At 34.6% G+C, this 19,626-nt stretch overlaps 2 protein-coding genes across 2 annotated transcripts; one reads left to right on the forward strand and one right to left on the reverse strand.

Annotated features, from left to right (window-relative positions):
* The first annotated feature begins 5,250 nt into the window (after positions 1-5,250).
* LOC112529686 (B3 domain-containing protein Os04g0386900-like) lies at positions 5,251-7,062 on the forward strand. The gene is made up of 3 exons (XM_025141025.1): positions 5,251-5,342; positions 6,218-6,384; positions 6,613-7,062. The coding sequence occupies exons 2-3, from the start codon at positions 6,283-6,285 to the stop codon at positions 6,925-6,927; spliced, it is 417 nt and encodes a 138-aa protein (XP_024996793.1). The 5' UTR covers positions 5,251-5,342; positions 6,218-6,282; the 3' UTR covers positions 6,928-7,062.
* Positions 7,063-9,675: 2,613 nt separating this feature from the next.
* On the reverse strand, positions 9,676-18,138 carry LOC112529318 (lysine--tRNA ligase, cytoplasmic). Its single transcript, XM_025140543.1, has 17 exons — positions 17,865-18,138; positions 17,697-17,772; positions 16,560-16,628; positions 15,011-15,176; positions 14,840-14,933; positions 13,759-13,844; positions 13,101-13,219; positions 12,962-13,024; positions 12,758-12,883; positions 12,375-12,657; positions 11,938-12,034; positions 11,707-11,863; positions 11,036-11,179; positions 10,886-10,954; positions 10,672-10,815; positions 10,085-10,139; positions 9,676-10,008 (listed from the first exon to the last, which is right to left on the reverse strand). Exons 1-17 carry the CDS (start codon positions 17,939-17,941, stop codon positions 9,986-9,988), a joined length of 1,848 nt encoding a protein of 615 aa, XP_024996311.1. The 5' UTR covers positions 17,942-18,138; the 3' UTR covers positions 9,676-9,985.
* Positions 18,139-19,626: the final 1,488 nt, after the last annotated feature.

Raw genomic sequence — 19,626 nt, forward strand, 5'->3', positions numbered from 1 at the left:
ACGAAGTAATTTTTTTAGATTTAAAATAATATAATATCTTATAAAGATAATAATTAAGTATTCTGTTACAACACAATATTTATTCTAATTATATTTTAGATTTTTTATATTTAAAATGAAATGTTTATCCAGTATTTGATTATGTTTATCTGCAGTTAGTTACACGAATCAAGCATGAAGCTTTAATAAGTTATACTTATGTATTATTTATATGTAATCTTGAATTTTAATAAATTACATCAATAAAGAGTACTTTATGTATAAAAAATAGTTTTTAAATTTTTTTGTCAAATGCATTATAATATAGTATAAATTATGAATTTAGGAATAAAATATTGTAAATTTTATAAATAAAGAGATCACTTTAATATCTAAATTAAATGTATAATTTAGGAAATAAGATCTTGTAACGTATTCTAGTAATAAAATAACGAAAATAAAATATAACTTTCGACATCGAAAATACAATTTTACGACTATAAAATTCGAGTAGATGAGTTGAGAATTCACAACATAAAAACATCTTATAGCAGCAATTAATCAAGGGGTATGGCGATGGCTTTGTTCAAAGTTGCTTTTTTCGCCACATTGTTACTCAGTTCTTGCGGTTTTTCTCTCTCTCCATCTTTCTTTTTGAAGTATATGTAATATTTATATACAACAAATATAACAAATAAACTTACACGCCATTTACGTGTTCGGTGAGTTTGTGCCCCTAAAGCCCGAATACCCCCTGAACCAAAGGCCCTTTGGTTTCTCTCCCTCTATGTTAAGTTATTGGTTTGTGTTTATTACGGTCGTCGTTTGTTTTAGGACATATGAAGAATGAATAATGATATGTGTTCTATGTTTGTTATGGCAGTCTTAGGAGTTGAAGATCACAGTTCTACCAAAAGTGCAGGCAATGATGTTGGGGATTTATCAGAAACCAAAATTTCTGTTTTAGATGAGCAACGTCCATGTACAGATAGAATACCGGATTGTCGTGACTTCTGCCCACCTGGGTTGATTCCGTTTTGTTTTGGGGGATTTTGCAAATGTGTTAAATGAAGAGGAAATTATTCGTCAATAAAAATCATATGTCCATAAACGGCGTTTGAGTCATGTTAAATGAGCTTTCATAATATAATAGAAAGTATACAAATGATGTTCATGTGTTGTTTGGATATACTTTGTTTGAAATTATTATCATTTTAGTACCAGTTGTTTTTCATTTTCTTTTAGATTGTTCACAAAAAGATACCATTTTTTTTATTAACCTGAATATCCAACTCGCTATGCAAGCCGACTAATCCCAGGGCGACCACATGTTTTGTAGATAACCCGGAGTCACCACATTCGAACCTCCGTGGCCACAAGGGGATTTTTATTCCTCCTTGGATTTGAACCTGGGACCTCCAGGTACTTTTGATATTTGGAGTCAAACTCAAACCAATCAGGCACCACTCTTTTGGTTAAGACACCATTTTTTGTAATTAAGAAAACAATAATGTACTAGTAAAATAATATTTTCAAATATTCATAATAAATATTATTTATATGTATTCATTATGAATATTTGGTTTTTCGATTCTCAAAATATTATTGATAAAGTGATTAAATATTTCTTTTTTCGATTTTATTATAGATATATAATACCATAAATAGAAAATAAGAAGAAAAAAACCTTTAGATTTAAGATAATTATTATTTTTAGGTTATGTTTGGTAAACTAGCTGATATGTTAGATGATGACTGATAGACCAGCGATGAACAAATCATTTTCGCAAAAACTAGCTAATAAACATGTAAAATAATTAAAAGGGTATCTTGAAAAATTAATCAAATATAATATTTTATAATATAATTAAAACATTTTATAATATAATATAGAAGTAGATAGTAATAAATAATATAATATGTTAATTAAAATAAATTTAAAAATTATTATTATGTATATTATAAATTTTGGATTTGTTAAAACAAATTTTAGAAAAATATTTACATTAATTTATGATCTTAAATTCATTACATATAATATGAATAAAAATAAAATTGGTTAATCTCACATATCCTAATTTATTAATATTTTTTAAAAACTATAATTAATTGTTATATTTGCTTTTGATAACTAAATAGCTTGAATAATAATTTATTGAGTTAAATGCAAACTTAATCCATGTGGTTTACATAAATTAGCGAGTAAGGTCCACGAAAAGAAATGAGGAACGTCCCTGTAGTTTCATTTTTATAACGGCTATGGTCCATCCCTCTAACACTATTATTAATTTCCGTTAATGACCCTCCTTTCCCTTAACTTTCATCTATATAATATTATAAAGCATTTGACAAAAACTCTTAAAAACATGTTTCATTCATCAAATACTTTTTATTTATGCATATTACTTAAAATTCAAGATTACAAATATATAAGTACAACTTATTAAAACTTCATATTTGAATTTGTGTAACTAACTGCAAATAACCATAGTCAACTACAAGATAAACATTTCATTTTAAATATAAATTTAAAAAATAATTAGGATAATTATTGAGTTCTAACAAAATACTTAATTATTATTCTTATAAAAAAATATTGTTAAATCAAAAATAAATTACTTCGTTACTAAATCTAAATTAAATTATGATGAAAAAATTGAATTAAAGGAATTACACAATAAAAACTTGTAAATAGTTAATTTGATACTAATATTGATATATTTACTTTCGAAATTTTATGATATCTTCAAATTTGTATTTTATTCAAAAACAAAAACATTATTTCTTTCTCAAAACAATATAAAAACCGTATTAAAACATCTATAGAAACTGAATAAAACGAAACACTAAAATCGAGATATACCTCGCTGCATTGAACGAATACCCTTCTAGTTTTTATTAACAGATTTAGTCCCTCCAACTATTTTTCATCTTATACCAGATTTGGCCCCTCAAAGTATTTTTCATTTTTATAATATATTTGGTCCCTCCCTCAACTTTCGTTTTTAGATTTGGTCCCTCTCTTTAATCAATAATATTTATGGCACAAACATATATCTTTTAAATATAATGAGCAAAATAATTAAATAAAATTTGAAACTTAGATTTTGCCAATATAATACTTACTTTTCTAAAAGAATATTCTCATAAAATCGTTTAGATCATATAAAATATAATGTTGATAAATGTTTTGTTTTAGTTAGGGGCCGTTTATCTAAATATTTACCCGGTAAGTACTTAATGGTAAAATTCAACACTAACGCTTACTTACCGGGCAAAATTTTATTCACTAAAACGCATCGTATGCAACAATGTATCCCGGTAAGCGTTAACCATAGTAAGAGTCATCGTCTTTACTTACTGGGTAAGAATCGAGATTTTTGTCTTTGTTCTTACCGGGTAAGATTCTTAGTCCTTGTCATATTCATCCGGTAATGTAAAGTGACTAGGTAAGCGTTTGGTAGACGACACCTTAGTTGAAAAAAAAAAACCACTAAAACTAATTATCCGACGATATGTTAGATAATAAGATATAAAAATATAAGTTTACTAAAAAATTAAGACTAAAAGACTAAGATATGTGGAAGAATGTGTGAAGACTATGAACTTAAACTTAAGAAGAAATTTAATAACAAATTCAAGAATAAGAAAAGATATATGGAAGAAGTTTTTTTTCTTTCCAATGGATGATTACAAATGAGGGGGAAACCTTCCTTATATAGGCAAGGAAAAGGTGCCCTTACATGATCATGATGTAAGCATTACAAATGTAACCAATTATGCAACGTGGGAAGCATCTGTTGTCTTCCGACAACGGGTTCACAGATTGCCTAGGCCGCATGCCAGCTCGCACACACGTTCTGGGTAGTCTTTCACAGATTGCTTTTATTTCTTTATTTGTTTATTTTGTATCTTAATTAGTTTAGGATAATTATTTGTTAGTTTTAATTATAGTTAGATTAGAATTAGTTTCTTTTTAATTATTTTTTAAATAATTTCATAGTTGGTTTAAGATTAGGATTGAATTTGAATTCAGGTTTCATAGTTATCTCTTAATTAGCTTAGGGGTTGTTTACCAAATGCTTACCCGGGTAAGTGTCTACCGACAAAATTCAAAACTATCACTTACTTAACGGGTAAGATTTTAGTCTATCAAAACGGTATTGTATGCTACAATTTACCTGGTAAGCGCTTACTGTGGTAAGAGTCATCGCTCATACTTATCGAGTAAGACTCTTGATCCTCGCATTTGCTCTTACCATGCAAGATTCTTGGTCCTTGGCATGTTCATTCGGCAATTTAATTTGACTTTATAAACCCTTACCGGGGAAGCGTTTGGTAAACAACCCCTTAGTCTATAAGTTTTAATGTTTTTAGGTAATATTTAGTTTATGATTGATTAATAAAAACGTTTTTAGAGTTATATCTCTAGTTTTAAGTTTTCTCTTAATTTTCTGAACGTCTCGTTATCTATATTATATTATAAAGCATTTGACAAAAAAACTCTTAAAAACCACTTTTTATGCGTAAAGTACTGTTTATTAATGCATATCATTTAAAACTCAAAATTGCAAGTAGATTGTGCATAAGTACAACTTATTAAAGCTTCATATCTGAATTCGTGTAACTAACTGCAGATAAACATGATCAAATACAGATAAACATCTCATTTTAAATATAAAAAATCTAAAATATAATTAGGATAATCATTGAGTTCTAACAGAATACTTAATTATTATCTTTATAAAATGTTATACTATTAAACCAAAATTAAATTATTTCGTTATTAAACTTAAATTATATTATAATAAAAAATAAATTAAAGAAATTACATAAAAAATAAAACTTTTAAATAGTTGATTTGATATTAACATTGATATTTTTTTTTCAAATTTTTATGATATCTTCAATTTTATATTTTATTTAAAGATAAAATCATTATTACTTTCTTAAAAACACATAAAATCGTATTATAACATCGACAAAGACAAATAATAAAATAGAACATTAAAATCGAAATATGTCTCGCTACATTGCACGAGTACTCTTCTAATCCTTCAAAGATTTAGACGGCTGTAACACTTACACAAATGAGACACTTTTTCTCCAAATACTAAAATTTCAACACATCGTCACTCCAAGATAAACAAATCAAAGTAGAAGGGGAAATAATGTTAGGGGAGAATAGATTAGGGGCCTAAAATGAAAATATAATTGACCAATTTTTGGGAACCTGCAACCTGTTTGGAAGAAAACCCTACTGAAATCGTGCCGATACATTCGAAATCGTAACACAGCGAGATTGAGTGGCAGAACTTGTCTCGTCGATTCGAGTGAGGATTGGCGCCAAAAGACATCTAAAGGTATGAATTATAACCGATTCATGAAAGTGTTCTTCTATATTACTTTAGTTTTTTAATTAGTCGACTAAAATTGCGACCCAACGGTCACTGATCTCACCGTCACAGTGGCGGTGGTCCGTTTCGGCTCGCCGAGAAACCCCGGTTATAAAATCATGGGAGCCTTCGGGATGGTATCGAAGCGTGATTGTGATGTTAATATAGGCACTGTGATTTTCGGTTTAAGTTTAGCACCATATAAATTTGGTTTGAGGTTAGGTATGGGGTAAAACGGAGCTTCATATTGAAGCATTAATGGAGATGGGCCAGAATTCGGGAAATGGGTTTCGGGTCGGGTCTGGTAAACTGACGGGTGAAAAAGACGATTGTAATTTGTAAATTAGAAAAAGGTTTCTGGATTTCATAATTTGGCCGCTAAAATGATTGAGGGGAAGTTTTGAAAGTTTCAGATAGGCCACGAAATATTCAAAAGAATTTCATTTCAGTCCAACTCAGTCAAAAGAATTTGAGATTTGTCAGTTTAGCCCCTGTATCAGCAGATTTTTTTCAAACCAGGTCTTGCTGTAGGAGAGATGGACAAAAAGATTGCACATTTCAGTCCAAACCGGACCGAACCATTACCTTAAACAAGCCTGACCATATCGGGACTATCCGGACCAGTCCGGGCTTGTCCGGTCCGTTTTGACCGGGCTTTTTCGCACCGTTCCCGAATCCCGATTTTGTTATGTCCTGTCTCGACGTCAAACTCGGTAGTAACTTATTGTTTTAGACATGAACAACCCCAAGATTAATAAAATCATGCAAAAACAGTCCTAGCTAAGAAATGGTTTTCTTCCAGATGAACCCATTACAAATCCCGTTCGATCTCCAATCCGCAGCTAAAACCGGCGGCAGAAACGGCAAGGACCATTCCCATCCACGACAACCATCTGATGAATTCTCGATGCTTGAACCTCAAGGAGATGCCGAATTCTGGCCATTATCAGGGAAACCATTTTTCTATGTGGTTATTAGCAGAGCTCACCTTGCAAAAAGGTTTCAACTGGTATTTCTCAATTCCCATATCTAAAACAGATTCAAAACCAATACCAACAGTTTTATGTTGTCAAGATCACAAGGGTCTTCACAGAAACAGTTGTCCTACTCTTTGGGGTAGAGATCACGTCTGTATGCGTCTTACCACCTTCGGGTGGGATTTACTGGATTGGTTTGGTGTGGTTAGTCTTATGTTGTCAAGAAACATGAACGGTTTTATTACATCGATGCAATTCAGCTCATCCCACATAAACTGTCCGAAAAGCTTCCTGCCGCTAGGGTCCCCACCACGATCATCTGCCATGGAAAGACATGGGACCTTGATTACATGGGTGATCAGGTTACGAAAAGGTTCCAAAACCAATCATGGGGGGGATTTGCGACCGATAACAAACTTGGCACTGGAGATGCGTGTGTGTTTGAGTTGATGGAGGGGGGATCGAGCAGTAGTAGGATCAAGTTCCGAGTTCAGATACTTAGAAACAAATTTCCGGCCGAATTGATGGAGAATGCAGAAGGGTACAATATGAACAACCCCATCAACATAGATTAGGGTTCATTGTTTCGGTTTCACTTGTTTCTGAATCTTGAATTTTCGGCTTTGGTTTTACAGTCATCTGGTTCTGATGCATCTTGTTTTTGAAGGGGTTTGTTTGATAAATTCACTCGATATTTTGCTCTTTTAACGTTACCATTACTCTTGGGTAAATATTCGTTCTGCTCTTTGCAGTAGATGTCAAATCTGTAAGCATCTGATCCGCTCCTAGATCCCATCTACAGATGAAATCTACTGGATTAGTTTGATTTGGTTTATAATTTTGTTGGGCAATTGTGAAAGGCATTATATTATCAATGAATTTCATTTCCAAACACTCCTCGTAGGTAGATTCCAATCAACACAATTTTTAGGCATAACTTATAACATATAAAAACAATGCTTTTACATCCGGATACAATATTACATAAAATAAGGAAATGAAGCACAAGGGTGGTGCCTGATTGGTTTGAGCTTGACTCCAAGGTCAAAAGTATCAGAAGGTCTCAGGTTCAAATCCAAGGAGTAATAAAAATCCTCTTGTGGCCACGGAGGTTCAAATGCGGTGACTTTGGGCTATCTGCAAAGCAGATGGTCGCCCTGGGATTAGTCAGCTCGCATAGCGGGTTGGATATAGACAAGGAAAAGGTGCCCTTACATGATCATGATGTAAGCATTACAAATGTAACTAATTATTAGTTCAAAATGAGGGAAGCATTACAATCGACATGACTGCTTCCTTAAATATCATTGTGTCTTTGTGATTTCTGTTAACCATTCTAGTATTATTGTTGTTGCTTCGGCTTACTTATTAAATCAAACAGTAATTACTAGTGCATCTAAGGTTGTGGGTTCCTACAAAAATCACAACTCGAAAAGGTCTCCCGTTGTCAATTATATCAGATAGGTATAGCCGATTTACCTCGAGATTCTGGGGAAACTTTCAGAAAGATTTGAGATCTCAAATTCGGTTGAGTATGGCATATCACCCACAAACAGATGGGCAAAGTGAACGAACAATACAGACTCTTGAAGATGTGTTACGAGCATGTATTATTATTGACTTTGGAAGTTTATGGAAAAACCACTTACTGTTGATCAAGTTTGCCTATAACAACATTTTATCATTCTAGCATTCAAGCGGGCACCCTATGAAGTTGTAATACGGCATAAAGTGCCGAACGATGTTGTGTTGGAATGAAATAGGGGAGAAACAATTATCTAGTCCAGAGATCTTTCAATTAACAACAGAAAAGATAGATCGAATTCGAGAACAAATAAAGACAGCTCGGGACCGACATAAAAGTTATGCCTACAGACGTCGTAAACCGATTGAATTCCAGGTGGGGAATCAAGTGATGCTAAAATTTTCACCTTGGAAGGGGATTGTACGTTTTGGGAAGAGGGGTAAACTGAGTCCGAGATATATTGGGTCATTCAAGATCAGTAATCGGGGTTGGTGAAGTAGCGTATTGACTAGATTTACCACAAGAGCTTAGTGATATTCACAACACTCCATATTTTGAATCTGCGAAAGTGTTTGGCTGAACCGAATTTGGCTGTACCATTAACCGGAAGTGTTTCAAGGTGAATTTTTATTTCAAAGCTTTATTTGAAACATTTTTACATGGAACCGTATGGGTTCGTACTTGGGTGTTTTTGAATATGATTATATGTTATCTATTAGCATAATTTGAGTTTTGATATGTTATTATCAACTGATTGTAATAAATGTGGCATAATCAAGAGTTGGGTATGTTTTGTAATAAATGTGGCATAATCAGAAGTTGTGTATATTGTAATAAGGGTGACATAATCAGGAGTTTGGTATATTTTGTAATAAAAGTGGCATAATCAGGAGTTGGGTATACTGATACAAGGGTGGCATAATCAGGAGTTGGGTATACTGATATAAGGCATAATCAATTTCTTGTGACTGATGATCTTTTGATCTTGGTTATTGTTATCGCATCTATATGATGCGATGTGATTGAAATTTATCGCATGTGTCTGATGCAATGAGTTTGAGATGGACTTAAAGTGTTGTTTTTATCACATCCTTAAGGTGTGACAAGTAAAGTTATCGTATTTGAATGATGCGAGGAGTTGGGGTTATCGATGTGTGTGATGCGACAAAAGGGGGTTATCGCATCTGAACGATGCGAGGAAATGTGTTATCGCATAAATGAGATGCGACAAGTTGGTATACTATGTGTTTTATGCGATAAAAAGTGTTATTATATTGTTGATGCAATGAGATTAGGTTGTCTCATTTATATGATGCGACAAAGGAAGTTACGAGCAATTTGCCACTAATCTTCAAAGTAACATCGTAAAAAGTGGACAAAAATTTGTCAAAAACACACTCCGAATCACTTGAACTAGGTGGTCCAGTCATCTTCTTATCATTTTTTTTTCTCCTCAAAATAACTTGAAAACTTTCATCTATAGTCCCTAACGTTCAAAGTTCTACCACCCATTTTCTTAGACGAGTTTGGTTCATCTTTGATTTTTGGAGGTTTAGGAGTATTATCTATTGCTCCTATACATAGTCAATTAAGGGCTGTAACATGTATATTTACTAAATGATTGTAATTCTGTAATTTCGGGTTGTAAATTATAAATTTATAAGGGCTGTAATTATGTAAATATGATATATATATATATATATATATATATATATATATATATATATAAAAGGTATATTTCAAATGCAACCATGTCCATTTATACAACCAATGCAACCCAACTAAATCACAAAAAGATTACGCTAGTGCAAATTTCCCATTAATATCATTAGGTGGGGCCCACTTTCCTGAAAACGATCCATGCAAACCACCAAACTGTGAGGTCCTTGACACACATAATTTTGAATTTGGCAAATATGAAAAAAACTAGAATAGAAAAAGCAGGCCAATTAACGGCTGGGCTATATATTCATCTTAAGTTTTTGGCATCCGATCACGACACCTAAAAGTAAAGAAGACTTGTCAGGTCGTAAAAGAGCGTGTGCCGCAATGAAACGTTCTGAACAAAATTTGGTAGAACCCTGCCCGCAAAAGTATATATGATGAGCTTAACTTTTCACGATTTCTGCACCTGTGAATCATCAACTAAGTTAATTGATGCCCCCACCAAACAAACGCAGAATATGACGAGGGATTTGTGTCCGTACCTTTGACAGGGGGCACTTCGTCCTGAGGTTTCATGGCCGGGAAAAGTAGAACTTCCTGTTTTCCCCAAAAGAAAGATGAAACAAGTTTAAACCCTCCAAAATAAGAACACTATGAATGACAGAATACAACAGTACCAAGGCTAAACCACAAGGGTGGTGCCTGATTGGTTTGAGCTTGGCTCCAAAGGTCAAAAGTACCRRGAGGWCYYAGRTTCAAATCCAAGGAGAAATAAAAATCCCCTTGTGGCCACGGAGGTTCAAATGCGGTGACTCCGGGCTATCTGCAAAGCAGGTGGTCGCCCTGGGATTAGTCGGCTCGCATAGCGGGTTGGATATCCAGGTTAATAAAAAAAGGGTACCAAGGCTATTTTAGGAAACTAACTGAAAAAGTTAGATGTTAGCTGATAAAATAGTTGCTTTTGGTAGCGGATAAGCTAACCTAAAACGACATGTTGGAAAAATTAGTTAGAAAAAAATAAGGGAGCATAATTGGAAAAAAAATCCCTCAAGCTTGTTATAAATGCTACTTCGATAAGTTAGCTTATGATTGCCAAACATTGCCTAAATAACGCGAGAAAAGCACAAACCTTGATGTTCTGTGAATCAGTCAGCAACATTGCAAGTCTGTCAATACCCAAACCCCAACCACCAGTTGGCGGCAAACCATATTCAAGAGCCGTACAAAACGTCTCATCCAAAGCCATTGCTTCGTCATCACCTGATTGTCGATCCTGAAACAGTGAAAAGATAAATTTAGCAACACTTCTTTTACATATAAATGACGGCGTATATGTGTGGTACCTTTAGTTGATCGGCAAATCGCTGGCGTTGAACCACTGGATCATTGAGTTCGGTGTATGCATTGGCGAGCTGAGGAATTGAAGATGGATTAAAAAAACAATTGGATCAAGAACTGGAGATATCAAAGCGACCTTAAAACTAGTTGTGTACCTCATGCTTGTTGATAAACAATTCAAAGCGTTCAGTCAAGCCTGGTTTGGATCGATGCCACTTTGCCAGCGGACTCATTATCTCAGGATGGTTAATTATAAAAGCAGGATTGACACATGTCTCCTCCAAAAAGTGTCCCACAAGCTGCACACAAGTAATTTAACGAAATAACACAGTATGCTGTTAGCAAAGTGGTAACAGGTCAATATAAACTAAGCAAAAGCTAACCTCACTAAAACATTGCTCCCTCCATCCCAAAATAAATGTCCACAATGAAAAAGACAGTTTTAGAAACATGTAATTATTATAATTTTTGATCAACTAAATGACAATTTTACCCTTAATCATAGAAGTAAATAATAAATTTCTCTATCTCATAATTAAGGATAGAACTAAAAGTAGGCACTTCTTTTTGAAAATGGACACTTATTTTGGGACAAACTAAAATAAAACTGTTACACTTATTTTGGGACAAACTAAATTTGAAATGTTGACACTTATTTTGGGACAGAGAGAGTAATAGTTTACATGATCAACAAACTAAATGTAGATGAATGTGCCTTCATTAATCCAATATGTAATCCTAAGGTAAGTTGTTATGCAATCCAAACATGTTGAACAATATGGTAGTATTTGTTCTGATATTGTCTAAAGAATTTAAGAATCATTACTTTGTCTAGCAACCGTGCTGTTGTTTGAGGCGGGGGACATTTGATATCAAACTTTGTGCATGCTTCAGCAAGATATTTATTGGCTTCATCTCCCGCAAGGTCTTTGGGTATGCTAAGATTTGMCATCCTCTCTAACTCCCCAATCATATCAATCCTTCTGGAAACATTTAAAACATGTTAATAAAAATGTAGTAAAATTAAGTCAAATTTATGGGATAGTAAGCAAATGACCTGAAAGGAGGAGTGAAGTCGATCTGGATAGGATCATTATCTAACCCATTGGCATGATATTTAATTACGTAGCCACCTGTAAGCTCCTTCACCATGCCTGGTTCATTATGTGTTAGTGAACATAACCAGTAAAACAAGTGTGGCTTCAAATAAAACCAAGAAGTAAGCAACATATTAAAGGCCGAAATGCAAGTTTGCATTAGTTCATATTTAGTGTAACACAATAAGTTCTCCATCAACGTAACAAAGCTTCAAATCATCCTACTTAATGTAACAAAGTATCAAAGTTTTCTATGTTTTACCCATTTTGACCAATAACTTGGTGATTTTGTAACATTTGATGACGTGAAAGTCGTGTTTATAGCCCACTAAATAGGAACTAAAAATAACTTTGTTGCATTGTACCCACACGTTTACAGCCAAAGTTCAAGACTTACCGCTCAACATTTTCTCAGTTATCTCCATCAGGTCATTGTAGTCCGCAAAGGCCATATAAAATTCGCACGTAGTAAATTCAGGATTGTGTGTCAAATCAATCCCCTCATTTCTGAACTGTTTTCCTATCTCATATACACGCTCCAGTCCACCAACAACAAGCTCCTTCAGATAAAGTTCGGGAGCAATGCGCATGAACAATCTCATGTTTAGATCATTATGGTGGGTCACAAATGGACGTGCAGCCGCTCCACCAGCAATCATGTTCATCATGGGAGTTTCAACCTTGAATAAAATATAATTAGCCACAGAAAGAAAAAAGAAAGCAAAGCTGATACCATAGTGATGGAACAATATGAATGAAAAAATAAGGTAATGACTTTACCTCCAAAAAATCAAGATTGTCAAGAAAACGTCTGATATAAGAGACGACCTTTGCTCGGGTCTTGAATATATGTCTGACTTCCGAGTTTACCATCAGATCCAAATAACGTTGACGGTATCGTGTTTCCTACAACACAGAATCACATTGATTGGGTTAAGGGGTAAAAGAGAGAAAGGCCACATGCAACAACAGCTATATCAATACCTGGTCTTTTAATATATATGCTTCAGGATTTCTACCACTTCCTGGAGTCCAAACGTCAACTTTCTGTAGAAGAAGAATGCAATACCAAGTCAGCAAAGAAGCCAGACAGCAACAAACAAGTTAATATAACAAGTTCCACCTTTGTATTGGCATTATCCGCAACGGCTGCACTTTTTTGCCTTGGCATCATATGAAGACAGTGTGATAAAACTGTGAATGATTTTGGAAAAATACTCAGCTCTCCCCTTTTGCTTTTTCCTGCCATTGGGAAAAAAAGATGAGACAATGTAGAACTAAGAAAAAGTTACCTGAATCCACAGTAAACAGATGATATCAACTACATCGATGACAGGAGATTCATTAAAACAAGTGACAATCCTGAACACAAACACCTTTACATTTATCTTAAAGTGACTGGGCCACACATGAGTAAAATTAGGATTAAAAAATTAACAAGTTCCAAGACTTTTTGCTCGGAGTGATTAAACTACTACAGATGGTAGAGACAAACACAAAATAGAGTCCCCAATAAAGTAGGGTAGAGGTGATAAAGGAATGATCCAAACCCAAGTAAAGTAAATCGATGCCAGAGACAACAAAATAGACTCCTAACAAAATAAAGTGACAATAATAAAAACTGTAATCCAAATAATGGCACACTATCTAATGTAAATTGGCAAAATAAACAAATTCTGTAAACAGGATAAACAACACTTCATCTCCCACTCTATCTCAACAACTAGAATAAAATTAAACAAGTTTCAACAAAGCAAAAAATGGAAGTCGAAATTGCACACCTGGAAATCCGACGATACCAACAATGTCTCCACGTTTCACACCAGAATGGTACTTGGAGAATTCAGCTTCATCCAAATCAGATCTCCTGCAAAAACATGTGTACTTCAGTAAATGTCAATTTTATACAGTTCATAATTCATAAGAAATACCCCATCAAAAGAAAAAACAACTTCACAAATAATACAAATGGACACAGAATTAAAGAATGATTCAGGGTTAAGGCATGTCAGTCCAATTATTCAGCAAGATCCATACAAAAAGAGCTTCCTAACCAACACTAGTTGACCACTCAACTCGGCAGCATTTCAGCCAGACCAGAACATTATGCACATAAAATACCATTTCAGTCCCCCTATGCTTCAATTGTCCGATCTTGACTTTCCACAAGATTCAATTTGCCAATAAATGCACATTGCTTATATGGTGCTGTGAAATCTTGAGCAAGAATAACTATATGGAAGTGTATCATGTCTGCATTCATCAAAAGGGTGCCTATACCCGAGATGCAATTTTGAACTTTGCCTAGAAAGAAAAATGCAGGTTGAAAGACACTTCTGTTTCTTCCTCTACCATAGGTACAATGCCCTCTTTCCGATAAATGCAAAATGTTTCTCTATTACATATCCTACACATCAAGCTTCTTTTCCAGGTATCAGCTCAAAGTAAAACTAAGAACGAAGAGAAAGAAAGGTAAAATATAAGTTTTAGTAGTGGAAGCCCAGTGTTTAACAACATTCTAAAAGTTCCTAGCAGCTTATGCTTTGCAACACAATCTTTGAGTAAATTGTCATTGGGCAACAGGTAAAACTACACCTGTCTAGGCAATTAAAAATTAAAATCAATTGCCAGTAAGTTTAGTCTAACTTTACTGGTTCATTTCTAATAATAAGACATCAATTCCCACCGAACAGAAAAAGAGTAAAATTTTCCATCAGTATACAATAATATACATTTTAGAGTTAAAAAATGAAGATAAACTGCATTGTTAAGGCAATAAAAAATTTGCATCACTAGCTACCTTGTGCTATAAAATACTCTTGCAACAAAGCATGTATACAAACGAGGTAAGTGCTCGGTTACCTTGCATCAGCCATAACTTGCACTTTTCCACCAGAACCATGCAAATCATAAAAGAATAGCTTTGATGAAGAAGACCGTTTGTTCATCAGTCGCCCTGGCAAGAGTGCAATTATCAGCATCATTGTAAAGAAGGAAATTTATGCATGAGGTCATGTACCAAATTTTGCTCACCAGCCAAAGATACTTGAACATCCTCCAGATGATCCCCACTATTTAAGCTTTCATACTTCTCTATATATTCAAGAATGGACATTGAGACATGAAATTTGTGAGGATAGGGATTCATTCCTGCTGCCTTATGAGCTGCAAGTGCTTTCAGCCGATTGTCAAAATATTGCTGCAAGCAAAGAAGAGATGAGTTTGATAACCATGTGTGGTTTAATAACAAGTTCATACTAACATTTAAAGAGTATATATTTAAAAGGGTTTAGAGTCTCATCATAAGCAATAACTGTTAGCCTTAAGCATTAGCAAGAATAAATTGCTTTTCCAAAATCTCAAACATAAGTCCAAAATCTCAAACATAAGTCCAGATTAGAACGATCTCCAGTCTAAATTAAAATTCAAAATCGAGTGCAATGCCTTATTTTGGGTCCGTTTTCCCACAATAGCATGTATATGATGTACAAAGAATAGACAGCAAAAACACTCGTCTCACTTCCAACATACCATAACAAGTTTGGTACAAAAAACCAAGTTAAGATAAGAATTCCAGCTAAGGTTCTAGAGATCTGAGGATCTAACTTCCTTACAATGAAAAAAAACAACACGATACATTCTCCATCATGCTGTTTATATATCCCGTATGACTGAAAAGTAAAGAAAAGTCCCATGCTAGGTGAACTTTGACTCCCTACAGAATGATCATAAAGACACTTCAGTTGGGATCAAACTACTGTTTTTCTAGCCAAAAATGATCATCCATGAGAAGGAATCAATAACTTTCAAAATCACTATATGCCCCATTAAGGTGCAAACTAACACTTCAGTTGAGATCAAACTACTGTTTTTCTAGCCAAAAATGATCATCCATGAGAAGGAATCAATAACTTTCAAAATCACTATATGCCCCATTAAGGTGCAAACTAACATTTGAGGTCCTCCAAATTGCTGTCAAATTTAACCTTAATGAGCTTTCAATTTGTTTAGGAATTTGTTCTGAACTTAAAAGAAGACAGCTTGACCTCTAACCTGAAAGTGTACCTTTTATATGACCAAATAAAAGGTATTCCCATGCTCTGTGCGTGATGCTGCATTTTGGACATGTAAATAAAACTGCTTCTGGAACCAAAATAATTGATCTCTTTCTTCCACCCCATATACTCTCCGTCTCCCACACCCACTCCCCCCTAACAGTATCCACTCCTTCCCACCACAATTGACCTTGGTTTTTAAAATCTTGCCTTTTCGATATTAACGTTTCCATTTTCTAAGGAATGCCTAAAACTACACACCCTTAAGCCCCATATGCATGGTCCCCAGGTCCCCAGTTTGAAAACACAGTCAAAGTACCACCACCTAGAGCACCCAATTGAAGGATTTGAAAAAGAACTGTAGCACTCCTGCTTCCGAAAGTAGCAAGGAGTTATTTCAGTTCATAAGGGTAGAATGGTTGCATTATACAAACACCTAAAGCACTTGCCTTATTTTTTTAAGGTGCCTCGTGTCAATAGGTATATGGAGACAGCTCTGATATAAATAATCAAAATAAAAATTATACCGTTGGATCCATGTCCTCGTCATCTGCAGCAGACTGCTTCTGAGTTGCTGATTTTGGCATGCTGGCAGCCTGCGAAAAACATAATACCATGATGATACTTAGAACTTTGAGTGACAAATGTAGAACAAACTTAAGTAACTACATAGTCCCTGGGTTGTTAGAGACACAAATTAAGACTCTGTTAATTACTATCTCTTGGCAATTACATAGCCACTTTCTTCATGCATTATTGAAGCACAAAGGAACACAATGATTGTAGTTAATTTAGAAGGAAGAGAGTTGTAGTTCCAAAGACCACCAAAACAAACCAGGTTAATGTCGATATTGATCCTAGCAATCAGCTTACACCAAAACATATGTTACAGTAGGGGCTGTTTGGTTGGTTTTCCATCAAATCCTGTAGGAATAAAGTTGTCTATATGGATTAATCTATCTGTATAGATGGAGAAGGTTTTTGTTTGGGAGAGTTTTGTCATAGATGGAAGGAGCATGTTTTTTAGTTGGGAAGAACGTTTTTCCAACAGTCATGTATAGCTGACCGAATAATCTGTGAGCTCCATTAAGCTCATTAAGCTGCTAAGAAACAGGCACTAAACTTCTATGGTACAACAGTAAAATTCATTTGTAAGCTTGCCTTTCCTTGAGGACTTAACATCCACACAGATTGCAGTGTTCTTGACAACATCAGCAAAAAAGAGATGATGCATACCACATTTCATCAAACCAAGCAACTGAAACCCTTTCCATCAAGGTCTATAATCATTTTATAGCTCACTCCTTATCAAACAAGCATCTACTCCCTAGAATTTAAATTTTGAACCCAGCAAGCCTTATTTACATTTTTCTCCATAGCTGTCTGTTAAGTAGCTCTACTATTAGTATTTCACCGACATTAATCAAGCATTTTAAGTCGTGTTGTATGTGTATTCAAATTCCTGTATGTGTATTCAAATTCCGGAAACCCCACTACATGCAGAATTTCAGAGGCATTGACAATTTAATTAGGTTCCTAGTCTTCACACAATCTAGGGTTTTCAAATTAATCCACTGAGTATTTTGATTACCATCCATGCGTCAATAAGCTGAAGTCAAAGCTACATCGGTCTAAATGTTAACACTGGAACAAGCTTAATTCACCTTTTTCTCCTTCTCCTCTTCCTTGCGACGCCTCTCTTCCTCCTTCTGTTTGTTCTTCAACTCCTTCTTGCGAGCACTTGATAAAAAAACAAAACAAATTATCAATATATCTTAGAATCTCTCTAAAATGTAACGTCTAAATGCTTGTAGTAAAAATAAAAAACTCACTTCTTGCTTACAACTTCCGGTTCCGATGAAGCAGAAGTAGAGTCATCGATTGAGACGTTATTAGCCGAATCCGCCATTGTTGGATAAGCTGTGTGGAACAATAGTTAAAATGGCGTTAGGGTTTTTGGAAGGTGATGGAAATGGCGGCCGATGAGTGTGTTTTGAGAGAGTTGGATTAGGGTAGCAATATGAAAACAAATACAAGGATAGAATTGGAAATTTGGAAAGTCGGGTGGTTTAACAGTCTAGCCGTGGTGCACAAGGAAAGACGATATGTGACCGGCACGTAATCAATTTATGAAATTATTGTTAGGTGGTGTTTGTTTTTTGAAAAAACCTTTTATTTTACCATTTATGTCTGATTCGGTCAGACATAAGGCAATTCAGACTGTTTGTTTTTTTTTTTTTCAGAGCCACTTATCACTTATTTTCTTCTTAAAAATTAAGTGATAACCTAGCCACTTATTTTCCTCTTAATCCTAAAAACTATCCAGAGAACTGATTTCTACTTCATCATTCGATCGACTTCACCCTCTCAATCGATCGACTTCACCCTCTCAATCGATCGACTTCACCCTCTTTACCGTCTCAATCGATCGACTTCACCCTCCATCGCCTCTGGTGGCTTCAAATCGACCCAAATCAGATCCAAATCAAGAGGGTTTTCTTCTCTGTGGGTTTTCGCCACTGTGGGTTTTTGCCACTGTGCAAACCAGTAGTTGTGTACCTTTATCCTCGTGAATCAAGGTATTTTCGTTCCTGTAGTTTTCATCGTGATGGAGATTTGCTTCGATTTTAGAAGTGGATTTGGGCGTTGGATTTTAGAGAAGGAGTGGTGGTGGATGGTGGTTGATGGTGGTGGGATGAGGGTGGAGATTGAGGATGGAAGACTTGATGTRGAGGAGAAGGAAGAATTAAAGGAATCTTGGGAACATAAACAGAAGTGAAATAAGAAATTATACATATTCATATGTTTTGTTGGTTACAAAAGCAAACTATTGATTCAGATTTCAGATTTCAGACTTCAGACGTTTGTCAGTTTACAAAAACAAACAGTTTGACTGATTCAGATTTCAGACTTCAGCACCACCTCTTAAAAATCAGAAGTGGAATCAGACTTCAGACTTCAGCACTTCTTAAAAAATAAACGCCACCTTAGTGTTATAAAACAACTGAAAATATCATCAATAGAAAAGCCAGAATGAATATGTAAGTTTCATTTATCATAAGCTTTTTTTATAGGAATAAGTTACAAGTAAATAACTACGAAATATTTCACTTCTAATTTAACTATGATATATTTATCTCTATCGTTGTATCCTTTAGACGGTGACACACTTATCCTACAACATTCCCCCCTTGTGTTGAGTCAAATGACTAATAATGCACAATTGTTGCCTCGTTAAAACATTATGCCAAAATAATAACCCAGTGGGAAAAAATAAAATTAGGACGAATAAAAGAGTACAACGCACCAATTTCTTTGCAATACATAGACTTTTCCTTTTGGTCTAATATTCAGTCAGATTCATATATTGATCATGAGTGTTAGGAAAGCAATATGGTATATAAATTGTTGTCTCACTAAAACCTTACACCAAGGAACAAAACTCATTGGGGAAAATAAAACATTGGGTGAATGAAAGAGCACAATATACCATTATCACATGTATAGTAGACTCATTTTTGTCTATTACTCCCCCTGACACGTACGTTAATCAAGGGAGTTTGGAAAGTCTCTGCATTCCAATGTTTTTCACAT

This window comes from Cynara cardunculus (assembly GCF_001531365.2).
Source record: "Cynara cardunculus var. scolymus isolate 2C chromosome LG 16, CcrdV1, whole genome shotgun sequence".
NCBI lineage: Eukaryota > Viridiplantae > Streptophyta > Magnoliopsida > Asterales > Asteraceae > Cynara > Cynara cardunculus.